This window comes from Prionailurus bengalensis, chromosome B2 (assembly GCF_016509475.1).
Source record: "Prionailurus bengalensis isolate Pbe53 chromosome B2, Fcat_Pben_1.1_paternal_pri, whole genome shotgun sequence".
Lineage (NCBI taxonomy): Eukaryota > Metazoa > Chordata > Mammalia > Carnivora > Felidae > Prionailurus > Prionailurus bengalensis.
The window spans coordinates 35,845,860-35,862,769 of NC_057349.1; the positions used below are offsets into that span (position 1 = coordinate 35,845,860).

The 16,910-nt window shown below is 43.5% G+C and overlaps 1 protein-coding gene and 1 long non-coding RNA gene across 7 annotated transcripts in view; one reads left to right on the top strand and one right to left on the bottom strand.

The window, feature by feature from the left end:
• Window positions 1-2,855: 2,855 nt before the first annotated feature.
• LOC122489469 lies at window positions 2,856-4,384 on the bottom strand. 2 transcript variants are annotated; one of them, XR_006298920.1, is made up of 2 exons: window positions 4,270-4,384; window positions 2,856-3,747 (listed from the first exon to the last, which is right to left on the bottom strand). It is a non-coding gene; the product is annotated as an uncharacterized LOC122489469 (long non-coding RNA). The 2 variants fall into 2 exon arrangements; XR_006298919.1 differs by lacking the exon at window positions 4,270-4,384 and adding an exon at window positions 4,160-4,239.
• Window positions 4,235-16,910, top strand: part of ZFAND3 (zinc finger AN1-type containing 3) — a 327,707-nt gene continuing 315,031 nt past the window's right edge. For 3 of the 5 annotated variants that reach the window (XM_043591295.1, XM_043591298.1, XM_043591299.1), the window contains exon 1: window positions 4,593-5,146. In XM_043591295.1, coding sequence (XP_043447230.1) covers window positions 5,076-5,146 — 71 coding nt within the window. In that variant the 5' untranslated portion in view covers window positions 4,593-5,075. Of the gene's footprint in view, window positions 4,345-4,592; window positions 5,147-16,910 lie in introns of those variants that run through there. The other 2 variants (XM_043591297.1, XM_043591296.1) reach the window with 2 other exon arrangements.

The window sequence follows — 16,910 nt, forward strand, 5'->3', positions numbered from 1 at the left end:
AACTACTCCCAAGAGTCACATCACAGGCTCATCTGGAACGTAATCTACACTAGAAAATAGTCAAGACAATTATGACAAAAGCACTTCTGACAATTACCCCCACACTTTGGTCCCCTAATTTGATGATGCCCTGAAATTTTATGTTCTCTCTGAGCATTCAGCCAACTAAGTGGGCATGTTATAGGAACTGGTTCAAGGGCTTTTCCGATAGAAACCTTGGGAACGAAGGGTGAAAAGTTAGCCAGCTAGGAACATAAGAGGGAGCAAATGAATACTGGGTCTCATTTTGTGTGATGAAAAAGCTTGCAGTGAGTTTCAGTGTCTTATAGGGAAGGTATGTGGTACACATTTCCCCAGGATAGTCTGAATAGGGTGCCAATTCACATATGGGTTTCATATTATTTTTTGTTGTTGTTGGTCAACAAATATTTATTAATGTCTACCAAATGTGTCCCGGGCATTGTATAAATAATGGTGAACAAGACAGACACGATCTTTGGAGAGAAAACATGAATAAATATTTAATTATAAACTGTGATAGGTTCTACAAAGGAAAAGGGTGCCACAGAAGATAAAAATAGGGTAATATAATTTTAAGTGGGGATAGGGGGTGGTCAATGAAAGCTTCTTTGAGGGAATGCCATTTAATTTTAGGCCTGAAACAGTTTTTTTTTAATAATTTTTTTTTATTTTTTGGTATTTATTTTTATTTTTACTTAAAAATTAAAAACATTAAAAAAATTTTTTTTAACGTTTATTTATTTTTGAGACAGAGAGAGACGGAGCATGAACAGGGGAGGGGCAGAAAGAGAGGGAGACACAGAACCTGAAGCAGGCTCCAGGCTCCGAGCCATCAGCCCAGAGCCCGACGCAGGGCTTGAACTCACAGACGAGATCATGACCTAGTTGAAGTCGGATGCTTAACCGACTGAGCCACCCAGGTTCCCCTAAAAACATTTTTTTAACGTTTATCTATTTTGAGAGAGAGAGAGAGAGAGAGAATGCGAAAGAGCAGGAGAGGGGCAGAGAGAGAGGAGAGAGGATTCAAGCACGCTCCACACTGCCAGTGTACAGCTGGATGCTGGGCTTGAACCCACAAACTTTGAGATTGTGACCTAGGCCAAAATCAGACGTTCAACCGATTGAGCCACCCAGGCGCCCCTAAATTTTTTTTTAAGCAAATGTGGGGCTTGAACTCATGACTCTGAGATTAATGAGTTGCATGCTCTACCAACTAAGCCAGCCAGGTGCCCCAGGCCTGAAATAGTTTAAATAGGAGTCAGTTTCTTGAACATGTCCACTCTTCTTTATGCTTTTTGATTTCAGGCTGTAATTTACTCCTTTTTTGGTCTGTGTTAGATACATTTTGGAATCTTTGCCAAGAACATAACTGACCTTTGAGAACCACAGGCTACAAGGATGAACCTCGGACAGTCATGTTTGCGTTACAAAACAAAAAGCCTTGACTGGCTCAAAGTTATCCTATCAAGAATAGACAACCTGACGTAAGTTTGACCAGTGAGGTTCTTTCCCTTGAGAACTGGGATTCATAGATAATTAATTAATTTCTGTTGGTTCTTGAGGTGAGGCTAGGCGAGCTCGGATAGTCATGTTCCACTGTATTCCCAGAGAAGCAGTGGAAGCAGGTCTGCAGAGAAGAATGAAGCAGTTCTATAGAGTGAAAGAGATGGAAGAATGTGTGACCAGAGAGAAAAAGAGATGAGAAACTAGCTACGTGGCTTCTGTTAGTATTTTAGATCCCTCTTCCAGTCCTTCATGAAATCTATTTGCTCTTTGTGCTCTTGGGTTCTTTAAGATTATTTCCTTCAGGGGCGCCTGGGTGGCGCAGTCGGTTAAGCGTCCGACTTCAGCCAGGTCACGATCTCGCGGTCCGTGAGTTCGAGCCCCGCGTCGGGCTCTGGGCTGATGGCTCAGAGCCTGGAGCCTGTTTCCGATTCTGTGTCTCCCTCTCTCTCTGCCTCTCCCCCGTTCATGCTCTGTCTCTCTCTGTCCCCCCCCCCCCCCAAAAAATAAATAAATAAACGTTGAAAGAAAAAAAAGATTATTTCCTTCAATAAATTATTATTAATTCATTAATTTTTTAAAAAGTTTATTTTATTTTGAGAGAAAGAGAGCATGAGCAAGGGAGGGACAGAGAGAGAGGATCCAGAGTGGGTTCGAACCCACAAACCATGAGATCATGACCTGAGCTAAAATCAAGATTTGGAAGCTCAACCACTGAGCCACCCAGGTGCCCCTATTAATCAATTAATTAATTTTTGCATGAAGTTTCAGTGGGTTTCTGTTCCTTGCAGATACAAGAGGCTTGACTAAGAGTGGCTTCTTATCAAATAAGCTCTTCCATTCAGTAAACATGGATTGAGTTGGCTTCAATCCCATGGTGATTTGTGGATGCTACAAGTATACAGATAATGTACAAACAGAATGGCATTTATAGAAATAAAATAATATTTGCTAATAAAATTAATCTAGGTGATACCTTCTGAGCATCTTGTATCCCCACTGCGTTGAGTACTTAGCAGCTATTTCTATCAGCCAAACCTTTTGGAGTTAGGTTTTGTGGTAGGAGACAAATATGTATATTTCTTGGTCCTATAATGGAGATTATGTGGGCAGAGGAAGGAGGGACTAATTCTGCCTTGTGAGCAAAGGCAAGGCATTGAAGAGATAACATATGCCTGAATGGGCAGGAGTAGTGTCCTGGGCAAGAGAGAGGAAGAGCAGTGGGGCAGAGGGTAACAGGAGGGATAAGGCCTTAGAAAATTTTGTGCACATCTTGGTAGTCAGTCAATGCTTGTTAAAATGAATAACTGGCAAGCAGACAGGTAGGCAAGCAGTTTGTAAGATGACAATCACAGTTTATATTAAATTTTCCTTTTGGTTTTAGGTTTTCTTTTTCCATATACAAAAGACCATCAAAATGCCAATAGAGAGAGAGTCCCACTTAATCTTGGTCTGTTAAACTCAAAAGCTATAAGTCTTTTAAGAATGTGGCAATTTTATGTTAGTTTAAGTGAAGATTTAAGGGCAATGTGAGTCCAATGAAAGCACCTAGCTGTATGGCTGTATGGCTTCATCCACTCAATGGACTTTTGACATAACTACTTATTGAAGGCTTGTGCAAATGCACAAAGTCGAAACTAAATATTACGAAAATCAGCACTCACTTTTGGAAGTGCATTGGCTGTAAAGAACTTGATTTTTGCAATCATTTGTCTTTATCATCCACAGCATCTTTTAGAAGATGCTAAGCTAAATGTGATCCTTGCTCTTTAGAGGCCAAAAGAAGCGACATAAATGTCAACAAGTCCACAGAGCATGCACAGACATAATGGTAGATATAGAAATAATAACATTTGACAATAAAATTAATCTAGGTAATATCCTCTGACGGTCTCGTATTCTTGCCGAATCGGGGGTACACAGCTGCCTTTTCTAAGAGCCAGGAAGCCTTCCGGAAGTAGCAGTGACCTTCGAAGTTCGCCAACAAGGGTCTCAGCTGTGGGGGTCACCTCTCCAGTAGATATGGTGGAAGTTTCCTCCGCGTTGACATTTGCCATCTGCAATCGCCTTCTGCTCACGATTGGCTGGAACGCAGAATGAGTTCAAGATGAAAGACAAGAAGCGCTAAAGGCTTATTTTTTGGTGGCTCGAACTTCTTTGCTTACGTTAATTTTCACCACTGATTCGGCCATAGGTCCCCTCCCCAAACCAAACATGTCCACTCTAGAAAAAAAAGAGGCTCTTTTAGTCTGGGTATCGGGAGTGAACTTGTGTCTCTGAGGCTGGGGGCACCGAAAGGGGAGGAGGAGCTAGGAACTTCACAGAGACACTACCCTCCCGCACCCCGCCCTTCCTGGGGCGGAGGAGGGGAGGGACATTTCCCTTAAGTTCATTACTGCCAAGAAGAGACCAGTTCTCCGGGTGGAACTGGAAGAGTGGGTCGGGTGTGGGGGGACTGGGAAGACAGATTTCTAGGGGATTGGCAGTTAGTGGAGAAATGGCCCCTGGCTTCGCCCATAGCCGGGAGCAGCAGCCGGTTGGTAGACCTCCCAGCAGCTAAAGACCCCCGCAACCCCGGGAAGAGAGAGACCCACTTCCGGATTTGGAAGCACTCCCTTCTGGCCCCTCCCAGTACCCGGTTACGGGGTCTCCGGGCGCATGCGTAGCACTCGTCCGCCGCTCTGGGACTGGCCCGACTTACCCTAAACAACTAATCTACTCCTCCCCCTCCCGCTCGGGGCGTACCATTCGCGTTTGGGGGGGAGGTAACGTGCCCCAGGGTACTCAGAAACCTGCTCCCCTTCTTCAGACAGGGAGAAGGTAAGTTTGCCTCAGATTTTAAAAGTTACAAGAATATGAAAACCTCAGAGGCCCGTCGCCGGGTGATAGCCCGACGCTCTCGGCTTTGCCTACAGCCCCGTACTCTTCCTTTGAGGGGCTGAACAAAGTGGCACGCCCGGATCCCAGCTGATCAGCTGCTGGGCTTTGGCGGCGGCTCCCCCGGGCGAGACCATTGTGACTCCTTAGGAGGGGTGTGTGAGGAGGGGAGGGGGCGGAGCGGCCATTGTCCGGTCAGCGCAGCCTTCGGGGGAGGGGAGCGTGACGGAGCGAGCGAGGCCCGGGGCTTCACAGCCGCCGCTGCTACGCCAGAGCCGGCGGGGGCCTCAGGTCCTTCCCAGCGCCGCCGCGCGGGACATCGCTCTGGCTGCGAGCGGCGGTGGGAGCTGCCGAGGGCGCCGGGTCTTCCCTCCTCCCCCGCGGTCCTCGGTTCACCCGCACGCCCCTCCTCCTCAGCTACCCTCCCTCTCCGCGCCTCCCCCGGCCCCCCCATCTCTGCAGGCCGAGTGGTGCGGCCCGCCTCCAGCTGACCGGCCTGGAATCCCGGCTCGGAGCCTCGGACTCGCGCCCGCCCGCGCGCCCGCTCCCTCCCCCTCCCCCCGCCCCGAGCCCCCCGACGCCGCCGCCGTAGTCGCCGCCGCCTCCTTCAAGCGGGGCCCAGGCCCAGCCGCCACCACCGCTGCCGCCGCCGAGCTCCGCCGCCGCCGAGCACCATGGGAGACGCCGGGAGCGAGCGCAGCAAAGCGCCCAGCCTGCCGCCTCGCTGTCCCTGCGGCTTCTGGGGGTAAGTGCCCGGCCGGGTGGGGGTGGGGGCGGGGGCTGGGGGCGCTGGCGCGGGGGCTGCCCGGGCAGGCCTCGGGGCCGGGGGTGGCCGGAACCCTGGGGGCTGGGCCCTAGCCGGGCCTAACAGGGAGGGGGCAGGGGCCGAGTCTCGGGGAGGGGCGCTGGGTGGGGAGCTGGAGGTGGGCAGAGAAGGCCCTGGCCCGGGTGCACTGCCACCCTCTGGGACTCTCCTGCCAGAGGTTTGGGCCAACAGGGGCCGCCCCGGCCACTGGTGAGGGGGGGCAGGGCAGCGGAGAGGGATGAGGGGGCGGTGTTGGCACCTCCGGGTGAAGCTGGGGTGCCCCTTCCCTTGGCATGTGGAGGCCAGCCCTCCCTCCCTGCCTTGGTATGAGTTGGTGCCCAGGCACCAGGAGGGTATTTCCTCTGACTTTTTCACCTCCCCCTCCCTCCTTGTCCCCCAGAGACTTGCATCATCACTTCCTAAATTATATCCCAGTGCCCTATTTGCTTTTAGGAAGCTGTTCACACGTCACCCATCTTTAAAAATCGAGCCCAGAGCCGAGTCTAGGGTAAAGTTATAAGAATATGGAGGTCTCCCCTTTATTTAAAACACATTTCGGGAGTTCTGTAAAATTTTCTTGTCCAAAAAATAAAAAACAAAAACCCAAAACACCCAACTCAAGTCAACCTGGCTTGGGAACCTGAGAGCCAGTTTGCTCAATTGGCTCAAATTCATCTCTCTCCATTTTTTTTTTTTTTTAATGATAAAAATATTTATATTGGCCAGCCTGCGTTATTACTTGACCATCCTGTTAGGGTGAAAAACTGTGAGGTGGGAAATTAACTTTTTCACCTACAGTTACATTTTAAATTCTCCTTGTTAACACTTGGAGTTTTATGGATTACCATCCCTCTTACCTAACAGGTGCCTCCATCCTACCTTATGACTCTAATTGTAGGGGAATTGGGAGACTTTGAAGGACTTTTGTGATTGATCCCTTTTTCCTCTATTTTCCAAAGACGTAGTATATTTCATAGTGTATAGAGGCAGTAACGAAATGATTATTTCTGGTGAGAACATTTTGGAAAGATGTATTTAAGTATTTTATTTTTGCTATCCCCCAGATGTTAGGAATGGTTGAAGTACAGATTAAGTCTGGGATTTTTGGGAGTGAAGAGAAAGAAAGTGGATCTTAATGTAGATTTCTGTGGAATTTGTCAAATTGAAAGGTCGTGACAGAAATAGGTTCTCATTTTGTCCTCTTTTCTGCCTTTTCTTAAAAAAAATACCTGGTGGAAAGATGTTAGTCAAAAATAAGTTATGGTATTAGCAAAAGTTTTGAAGATGTGAAAATATTTTAGGTTTTATAGTCTTCCTAATAATTGGGTTGTCTGCTAAGTGCTTTCCTGGACAATCTCATTCCCACAGAATCTTAGGAGGTGCAACCATTATCCCACTATAGATGAGGAAATTGAGGCTTTGAGAGGTGGATAACTTGCCCCTTGTATGCAGTGAGTGTAGGGTGGAGCTGGTGAGCTCGTCAGAGTGCTTAGTACCATCACGTTTATGACATCAATCTGCTGCCCTGGAAAAATCTGGTGTCACAAGCCTCTGATTGTAACTCATAAGAAGACATGTGGCTCAAAGAAAGTAGCTGCCAATGGCAACTAATGCCCAGGATGTATCAGAGAGAGGCTTGTTTCCTGGCAACAAGTTTGTCCTTGGGACCATTATCTTGAGCAGAACCCTTATCGAAAGACTTATGTCAAGACATAGAAACTAAGGAAATGGAATAGCCTTTTACTTTTAGGCTGCAGAGTTCTGAATAATGCCAAGAAAGTTTGATAGTTGCAGGGAGGATTAGTGAAACTGGTATCATACTTGACCTATAAGCAGTCCGTCCTGCTTTTTTGATACTTTCAATCTGGCCCTTTTTAATGAACTGCAGTTTGCCTGATAGGAGTTGTGAGCACAAAACTAATATTTTTATGTTGAAAAGTGTTCTCTTTAATGTGTAATGTTTTAACCTTTTCTAAAGGAGTTTGTAGGTACCTGTGTAGTTTGCATTCTATACCAAAGTGTAATGATATTGCTGCAGAGTTTTATCATGACTGACTCCGAACCGAACATGTATTTCTTACTGTATGGGCCACATTCATACTATGTTCATTAAGTAACCTTGAATATATTCAACGAATAATTGAGTGTCTCTGGTATAATGGTGGTGGACAAGGGGGCACTGGCCCCGTCTTCTGGGAGCAGAAGTAAAGTGTCAGAATAAAGTATGTTAGGATTGGTACAGGGTGTAATGGCAGGGGCGCTTACCTAGTTGAGGTGGAGGTAGAGGAAGGTAGCCTGGAGTAAGTGACACCAGCCTGGGCCTGCAGGAAGGGTAGGGGAGAATGGAATTAGAAGAGTTTCTTTCAGGTGGAGAGGATAGCATGGGTGAAGTCCTGGATGTGAGAGAAAGCACCCCACATTTGAGGAACTTAAAAGTTCATTGGAGTTGACTGGTAGGTTGTGAAGGGCAATTTGCTAGAGATGAGGGTGAGATGGTGAGAGCAGTTGGTGATGTAGGGCTCTGTAGGTAATGCCTAGGTCTTTGGACTTTTATCTTGAGTTCACTCAGGAACTATTGAAGAACTTTGAACACGTAGTGGCGTGATTTTCTTTAACGTGAAAGATTGGATGATGTTGAGAGGGGTCTGGGTGTGTTGTGTATATGAATGTGGTGTTTTTATGTTCGTGGGGTATTACTAGAGGTACAGAAGTCTTATCAGGAGGAGTAACCCAGACCAGGGATGATTGGGGCCTGCACCTGTGTGGTAGCTAGACAGAATGGAGAAAAGTAGAAAGCTGTGAGAGCCATGCAGTAGGTATCTTGTGCCTTTTTCTTTCATGAAAATGAAGGTGAGTGTGTTACCTGAAAACTTCAGTCAGCATTGCATTCTGTGGAAGCCATAGGTCTGTAAAGTCAGCTAGCCACAGCCCTTTGCAGAGGAGCCTCTTAGCAGAATATTCTGGCACCAGTAGACTAAAGGCAGTTCCTTTAAGATTGCTCTTTAGTTACTTAGGCTGCCAGACTTGCTGCCTGGCATTGTCCAGTCAGGACACCAGTCAGTGGGGCTTGCTTAAACAAGAGAGCTGTGAGGTCTTTTTTGTGGGAATGCAACAGTTAGAAAGTAGAATGACAAGAGGAGCACACAATGCAAACGTGTGAGTATTTGGAATAAGGAAAGTTTCTACTTCTCTCCCTCTTGGTTTATGTTGTTTAATTGTGGGCATGGAATTAAGTTACTGTTCTACGGAGAGACCATCTCTCCACTGGGAAACTTTGCTACCTTGGAAATTGTTGAAGATTTACCTCTTTACAAAAGTTGAAAATTGTGTGGTGTGTACAATGTTTTTAGAGTTAATGATCATAAACCGTTTTTTTTCCCTGAGGTATGAACTTAAAACTTTTAGTGAAATGTGAGTATTTTCTTGGCTAATTTTTAGGCATTCCGTAGCCCTGCGAAAAACATACTAGTTTGTAATAAACCTGAAATGAAATAGTATTTTAATATAATAAAAATATTATTTTAGAAATAGTATTTTAGAAATATATACATATACAAAAGCACTTTTAAATGATATGGGTATAAGTGTTACTAGTTGAAGTTGCATTTTAAGTTGTTTAGACGTTTAAAATGTACCGAAACGCGTAGATTCTTTACAGGCATTTTCAAACGGTGTTGAAAGAACAGACTTAGAAATATTCTAGGGGCGCCTGGGTGGCGCAGTCGGGTAAGCGTCCGACTTCAGCCAGGTCACGATATCTGGGTCCGTGAGTTCGAGCCCCGCGTCAGGCTCTCGGCTGATGGCTCAGAGCCTGGAGCCTGTTTCCGATTCTGTGTCTCCCTCTCTCTCTGCCCCTCCCCCGTTCATGCTCTGTCTCTCTGTCCCAAAAATAAATAAACGTTGAAAAAAAAAAAAGAAATATTCTAAAAAAGAGAGGAAGAAGAGGGGTGCCTGGGTGGCTCTGTAGTGCCCAACTCTTGGTTTCATCTCAGGTCATGATCTTGCAGTTTGTGGGATTGAGCCCTGAGTCAGGCTTTCTGCTGACAGTGAGGAGCCTGCTTGGGATTCTCCCTCTCTCTCTCCCTCTGCCCCCACCCTGCTGACTCTCTCTCCCTCAAAATAAATAAAATAAACTTTAAAAAAAGAGAGAGGGAGAAGACTTAAGACACTAATGTACTGATTATATTATAGGATAAGAAAAAAAGATAATTAGGTAAGAAAAAATGGACTTTTCAAATTTTACTTACTAAGTATAAAAATCAAGTACTGATATTTTGCTTTTACAATTGGAGACAATCTGTTGTAATATTATGGAAACTTTGGGAACTATTATTTCTTTCATAAATTAGTTTAAAGTATAGTTGACAAACGTTCAGTCTTGTTCTTTGGGAATAATGGAACATTTAAATGTGGGTTTTAGGGGCACCTGGGGGGCTCAGTCGGTTGAGCATCCGACTTCAGCTCAGGTCATGATCTCGTGGTCTGTGAGTTCAAGCCCCGCGTCGGGCTCTGCTGACAGCTCAGAGCCTGGAGTCTGCTTCGGATTCTGTGTCTCTGTCTCTCTCTGCCCCTCCCCCACTCATGCTCTGTCTCTCTGTCTCTCTCTCTCTCTCTCTGTCCAAAATAAATAAACATTAAAAAAAATTAAAAAAAAATGTGAGTTTTATTTGGTAAACTATTCATTGTTTTTGATAAAAAATAAGCTCTTCTTAACGAACCATGTCATAAAATAAATGTTACATGGATGAATTTTCTTTAGGGAAATAGATTTTATTAGGATTTTATTTTTGTGATCTGTTGAAGCATTTTATTTCACCAACTAGATCTGCTAGATAATAATGTATTTTAAATAAAGATGGGGTTAGGCAGAGATGAAGAGTAATCTCACAAACTATATTCCATTTCTGAAGAGGTTACTAGCAGAAAGTTGATAGAACATAAAAGATGATTTGTTCTATTCCATTTCACTTTTGGGAATAACAAGGTGTGACTAGTTAGTTGAATAAAATCTGTCTCTTTCTCTCCCCCCCCCCCCCCACCCCCCCGCCCTGATCCCAGGCTGGGGAATTGATGTAGAACCCTGTTTCTGTCACTTTGTGAGTCATCTGGCTAGGGTGCCTGGTTCTGAACAGTGTGTGGCCCTTGGTTCTTCAGTCTCAGTCTCCCAATTTAGAACATGTTGCCACGCTTCAACCAGCTTAACCTGGGCTTTCAAGTTCATGTGAACACAGCATGAATTACTAGTTAATCAGTAGAATGATTATTTCAGTGATGTCACTAATTATCCCTCGATTATAAAATTCCCTTAAACGTTACCTTAAAAACAAAACAGCTCATTTGTGCAGTTTTACTTTGTGTCTTTCAGTATTATGTGCACCTGAAGATGCAGTGTGATGTAATGAAGTATTCACTGTGCATTTGTCTACTTGCCCCATTTTCCTGATTATATTTGGGTATTCAGAAAACATGAAATTGTCCCTTTGATTTGACGGAACACAGGGAGTTTATTTATTTTTTTGTTAAGGAAAACATGGTCTTTGTTTACTTTGGTTTGAAGCAATAGCTTTTTAAAGTTAGATTCAGTTAACATATAGGACATACTGCTCTTTTGATATCATCCTCTTCTCCCATTCACCCTCCTCCTCCTAAAAAGGAGAATCCAGTAGTTTAAGTTCTACTGAAAAGTTTTGACTAAAATTCTTCTTAATCCTTCATAGTATTAAAGTTAACATTAATTTTCACAGACTAACCTTTTCCTAGGTAGAAAAATCAGAAGGCTAAGGATCTTTTGAAATGAATAAAATCTTTTTTTTTTTTTTTTTTTAATTTTTGTTAATTTATTTTGGGGAAGGGAGAGGCAGAGAGAGAGAGAATCCCAAGCAGACTCTGCGCTATCGGCATAGAGTCTCACAAACTGTGAGATCATGACCTGTGCTGAAATCAAGAGTTGATGCTCAACCGACGGAGCCACCCAGGTGCCCCTGAATAAAGTCCTTAAAAAAAAAACACCCAAGCATATTTAGTATTTACTGAGAGCAGAGTACTAAGACAGTGAGAACTAATAGGATTTGGATTTTTTTTAAAATCTTGTTTTTTTTTAATGTTTATTTTTGAGGGAGAGAGAAACAGAGCATGAGCAGGGGAGGGGCAGACAGAGGGGGAGACACAGAATCTGAAGCAGTCTCTAGGCTCTGAGCTGTCGGCACAGAGCCCTGATGTGGGGCTCGAACTCATGAACCATGAGATCATGACCTGAGCTGAAGTCCAAGTCCTAACCAACTGAGCCACCTGGGCACCCCCTATGATTTAGATTTTTATTAGATCCTAAAAAGGTTGTGTGCAAACTGAAGGGAAGTTTTGGAATCCTACAGTAATCATAGATAAAGATTGACGTTAAAAATTCCTTTTTTTTTTTTTTTTTTTTTTAAGAAAGGTAAAGGTATCTCAACAATGCCACATGTAGGAAGTGACTGGTCACATTCCAACACTTGTATAATTTTAATGAGGCACTTGAAAAATCTTCCAGATTCAGGCTTGTTGGGTAGTGTCAGGCTTGTGGGACTTGTGTGAATGGTTGGTGAAAGAGGGACTTCAGTCCAACTGGGTGGATGACACTAATGTCACTCAGTTCTGCTAGGGGCTTTGAGAAACAGGCTGATCTTGTTCTGGGCTGGGTCTCCACATAACAAGATTATGCTGCTGAATGAAATATTTTAGATATAAAGAAGAAATTTTCTGTATGTGTTAAATGCAGAAGAGAGGTTAAACAGCTTCATTTGAAGTTTTAAAAACCAGAATCTGAGAACAACTTCTAGAATTGTGCTGTGCAATACAGTAGCTACTAGTTACATATAGCAATTTAAATTCATACTAATTAAAATTAAATAAAATTTCGGTTCTTCAGTTGCAGTAGCTACTTTTTAAGTAGCATTTAACTAGCTCAGTAGCTAGTGGCTACCCTGTTGGGGAACACATATATAGAACACTTCAAACTCCCAGAAAGTTCTTTTGGACAGTGCTCATCTAGAACATTGACCTGACAGCCAGCCAGGATTTTCAAGCCTATTTGTTTTTCCTCCTCAGTTTTGTTGAGCTATAATTGACATTCAAGCTTATTTTGTGAGTTCTCCAGACCCCTGTTTTCTTGTCTTCTGAAAATGAGGGACTTGTCTAATTTAGCTCTAAGTTGCTTTCCAGCTCTAACATTTTATTTTCATTGGGGGAAGCAATGCTATTGTTAATTCAGATTACCGGGAAGTGCTCCTTTGCTCAGTTTTGGGAATTAAAATGTCAGTACAAGTTAGTCCATAATGTGAACATTTTTTTTTTCATGTTAGCTTTTGAGTCAATCATCTTTGCTCTTTTCTTAGCACTATTAAACTGGGAACCTCAGAGACCCATACAGGGAAGTGTTGGGCTAATAGAGAATCAATTTTTTTTTCTTTTTAGTGAGAGACTTTTTGAAGGTATTCACCTTGGACTCTGACTTTTGTGGAGGAATATTTATTTTTACAAATGTAAATCTCATATGGCAGTTTTTGAAATGTGATTGGGAATAAGTGCATTGGATTTTCTGGTAAATTCAAGTTCCCACGTATAGAAAAACTTGGAATGTATCGGAATATCCAGCAGCATTGGGCAAAACCAGGCTAAGTGAATGGTACAAGATGAACGAAAATGCCTTGTCATCCTTGAGGCCACGGGACAGAATTGCAAGCAGTGCCGGACATCTGAAGTTGTGGCTGCAGTTGTTAACCAGAGGAAGGAAGAATACAGTAGGAAGAAGGTGCAGTACTGGCTACTAATTACATCAATTCCTTCAACTGTACCAGATGTCCTGTATCATAGGCAGGTGTGATTAAGGCAGAAGAATGTCCTGGGAGAGGTCATTAATGGAGTTTGCTATCACCCTGGCTGTGGGTGATTGGTGGGTGAGGGGGATAGGAGCAGACCACGCCATAGCATTTTGTGTTTCTAATTTGTGGACAGGCTCTAGTTAGCTGCATTGCCGCCTCATTAATGACCTGGCAAAGAGTGAGGTTGGTGATGCACTTGGGACCTTTGGGGGGAGTGCCTTTCCTCATTTCTTTCTGTTCAAGTGGAATGGTGTGGAGTAACAATTGTTGATGTCTTACCTATTTCTTGGACTCTTACACATTGGTAAGTTGAAGTGCCTTTATATAAAATAATCACTCTCAGCCACACTTCTTGGAAGGAGAAGTATTCTGACCATTCAAAAGTATCACAAATATTCTTTCTGCAGTCAGGTTCTTATGCCAGGCATTTGATTTTCTCTCGCATGCTTATGTTGGTAGAATTTCTGAACATAGTGTGAAGTTTCTGTAGCTTATAGTACCTAGCTGGAAGAGTGGGGGCAGGAATTTGGAGAACACAGTGGGGGTGGAGGGCTTTGCTGAGCATATTTGTGCTTTCAAAGTCTGCCTATTTCATTTAGGTCATTGTTTTTTCAATTTTCAGCCATTTCTACGGTGCCGTATATGAATAGATGTGCTGGCAAGTTATAGCCTGAAAGAATTTTTTTTAATGTAATGAGTGAGATACAAAGTGGGTTGAATAATACAGTCATTCTTAAACTGGCCAGAAGTATATTAACTGGCAAAAAATAATAAAAAACAAGCTGGAGGTGGGAGAAGGTGTGGTATATTTCATTTTTAAAAAATTAATGTTTTTTTATTTATTTTTGAGAAAGAAAGATGGAGAGCAAGCAGGGGACAGGGAGGGAGGGAGACAGCATCCCAAGCAGGCTCTGCACTGTCAGTGCAGAGCCCAACGTGGGGCTTGAACCCACAAACGAAGAGATTATGACCCCGAGCAGAAGTCAGATGCTTAACTGACTGAGCCACCCAGGAGCCCCAGGTGTGGTATATTTCAGCGTGAACTGTTTCTAGTTTTGTTATTTCTAGGTTTCTGTCCTTGGGGAGGCATGGATGGTATTTGTTTTCTTCTTTAGATGCCACTGAAATCCAGAAAACCAGGTTTTTCAAGTCTTTGTGTGTTTGCATATGAAACTTTGCACGTGTATATAAAATCCTCATAGTTTATAACTTTACATAGGTTTATGTAGTTTGTCTTTTTTTTTTTAATTTTTTTTTTCAACGTTTATTTATTTTTGGGACAGAGAGAGACAGAGCATGAACGGGGGAGGGGCAGAGAGAGAGGGAGACACAGAATCAGAAACAGGCTCCAGGCTCTGAGCCATCAGCCCAGAGTCTGACGCGGGGCTTGAACTCCCGGACCGCGAGATCGTGACCTGGCTGAAGTCGGACGCTTAACCGACTGCGCCACCCAGGCGCCCCTGTAGTTTGTCTTTTGAAATAATACAAAGCTGTGCTACTCACCTTTAAAAATAAAGGAATGTTCTTGATGTTGATCCACAGAAATGTTTGGTTAGGGGAACTTTTGTTGATTGGGGGGATGTGTTCATGTAATCTTTGAGGCCTATATTCCTTGTTTCTGTGGGTAAGTCACTATTAATTGTCTCTCCCTGTCTCCATGTCACCCCTCTTCTCCACCCCCCACTGCCAGTGAGAGGTACTCAAACCATGTATTTTTTTTTTTTTTTTTATTGGTAAGGCTAATATTTTTCTTCAGTGCATATTGGGTGGGATCTAATCAAGAAACTGTTGCTGTGATTTAAATGATAAAAATACGGTCTCGAATGAAAGTATGGAGATTGGATGGTATATATGTGAGTCTCTTTAGGCGTTTATGATCTCAGTGTCAGTATGGATTAGTTTAGAAAATGATAACCATGTACAGTCTGCTCAGTGGAAGTATATGTCCCTACAGACTGCATTCTCTCACCCTTGGTTTTCAACTATTTAGCGATTTGGTATTCTGATCTTAGTGGAAAGCCCCCTGGGTTTACCTGAATAGTTTTCATTACTTACATGGTATGTTGTTTCGGTTGGAGCTAGGGACTAGGAAGAATGGACTGTGTTTGTTTTGTTTTTAAAAGTCACTGGATAGATATGTATCACAATAGATTTGGGGCTGAGTTGGAGCAGGAAGGACACAGAAGGTGGTTAAGAGGAAGACTGCAATGTGAGGGGGATGATGATGGGGGAATGTGAATGGAAGTGGAGTGGTGGTCATTAGGAATGAAGATGTTCTGTGGTCACTATTTTCTACTCAAAATATGAGAGGTGGTCGCATCTGTAAAGGCTAGAGAAACTAATGTGAACAGGTGGTGGGTAGGATTAAAGAAAATATTCTGTCTTCCCTTGAAGTGCAGGGTGTGAGTCCCCTGGGGTCTTGCAGGGAAGCGTTAAAGATCAGAGGGTAAGAGCTGTGGTGCAAATTCCGGGCTAAAGTTTAGTGGAAACAGCAGCAGCTTTTGGCAAATTGGTGTTCCGTCTGTTAGAACCTCATGGGCTCTTCCTTTTTTTAAGCTTAAAGACACCTTTTCAGCCTGTTAAAGGATAGCGCTTCATGGTATTTCTTTGCAGTAGGCCATGGAGATTCCATCTACCTTCTCCATTCCTTTACTGGTATTGTCACAACCAACTCCATCTCTTGAGACTGATTGTTCTTTTCCCTTCTCAATCCCCAAGCCTGATGGAGAGTTCAGCAAAGTCTCACCCATCTTTACTTGCTGTTCTTGGAAAAACAACTCTCATTGAGCCTTTCTCTTTAAAAAGATTTTGCAGCTAGTACTTATGGGGGAGGTTACATTAAATGTTAAAGAATTTACTAGTAGTGCTGCCTGGGGAATAAGACCTTTCTCATTTGCTGAATGGCTAATGAAATGGACTCTCTTATCCAATCCAGGCTCTTCCAAGGGCATGCTGATCTATTATCTCCAGAAAACCAACTGAGTTCAGCAGGCATGGGCTTTGGAATTAGAATCCTGAGTTTAAAACCTGATTTTGAAACTTTCTGCTTGACTTTGGGTAGTTTACCTCTCTGCCTTTTTAACTTAAAAAAAAAAACCAAAACAAACAAACAGACTACCTTAGAGTTGCTTTGAGGTTTAGTGAGCTCTAATGCCTGTCAAGCCCTTGGCACAGTGCCTGACTGTGGTAATTACATTTATTAAAGGCTAACTTCCCAGCCTTGAATGAAGGAACATTGGTGGTAGATTAGTAGAGGCAGAACTATCTTACTTAACTGAGCATTAATGGCAGGCTGCAGATCAGTGTTACCTAGTTAGTTGATGAGGTTTCTGACCAGCCTTTGGCCAGTTTGGCTATTTTCCAAGGCCAATCTCTTGTTCAGCAAGCATTTGTTGAGTGCTCTTATTGTGGGTCTAGAGGCATGATATACTCTGCTCTGGCTTCTACCCTAAAAAAGCTCATAGTCTAGAAGGGGACGCAGACCGATAAACTGACCAAATACCATGAGGAAAGTGCTTTGGGGGATCATCACAAAGTGATGTGAGCATTGACAGGGCATCCTGTTGAGACTGGGAGTGGAGGATGGCCAGGAGGGCTTCTCTGAGGAGATGGTGCTTAAGCTGGGTATAAAATGCTGGAGGAACAGCTTGTGCAAAGGCAGAGAAAAGTGAGAAAGCATGCAGAATTGAGAGAATTGTAGATACAGCTCGGTATTTTAGCTGCAGTATATGTGAAGCTGAGGAGATAAGCAGGAGCCAGTTATGAACATTCTTGATTGTCATGCAGTTGAGTTTAGATTTTATCCTGGAAGCAGTTGGGACCATTTAAGGATTTTAAGGGTGATGACA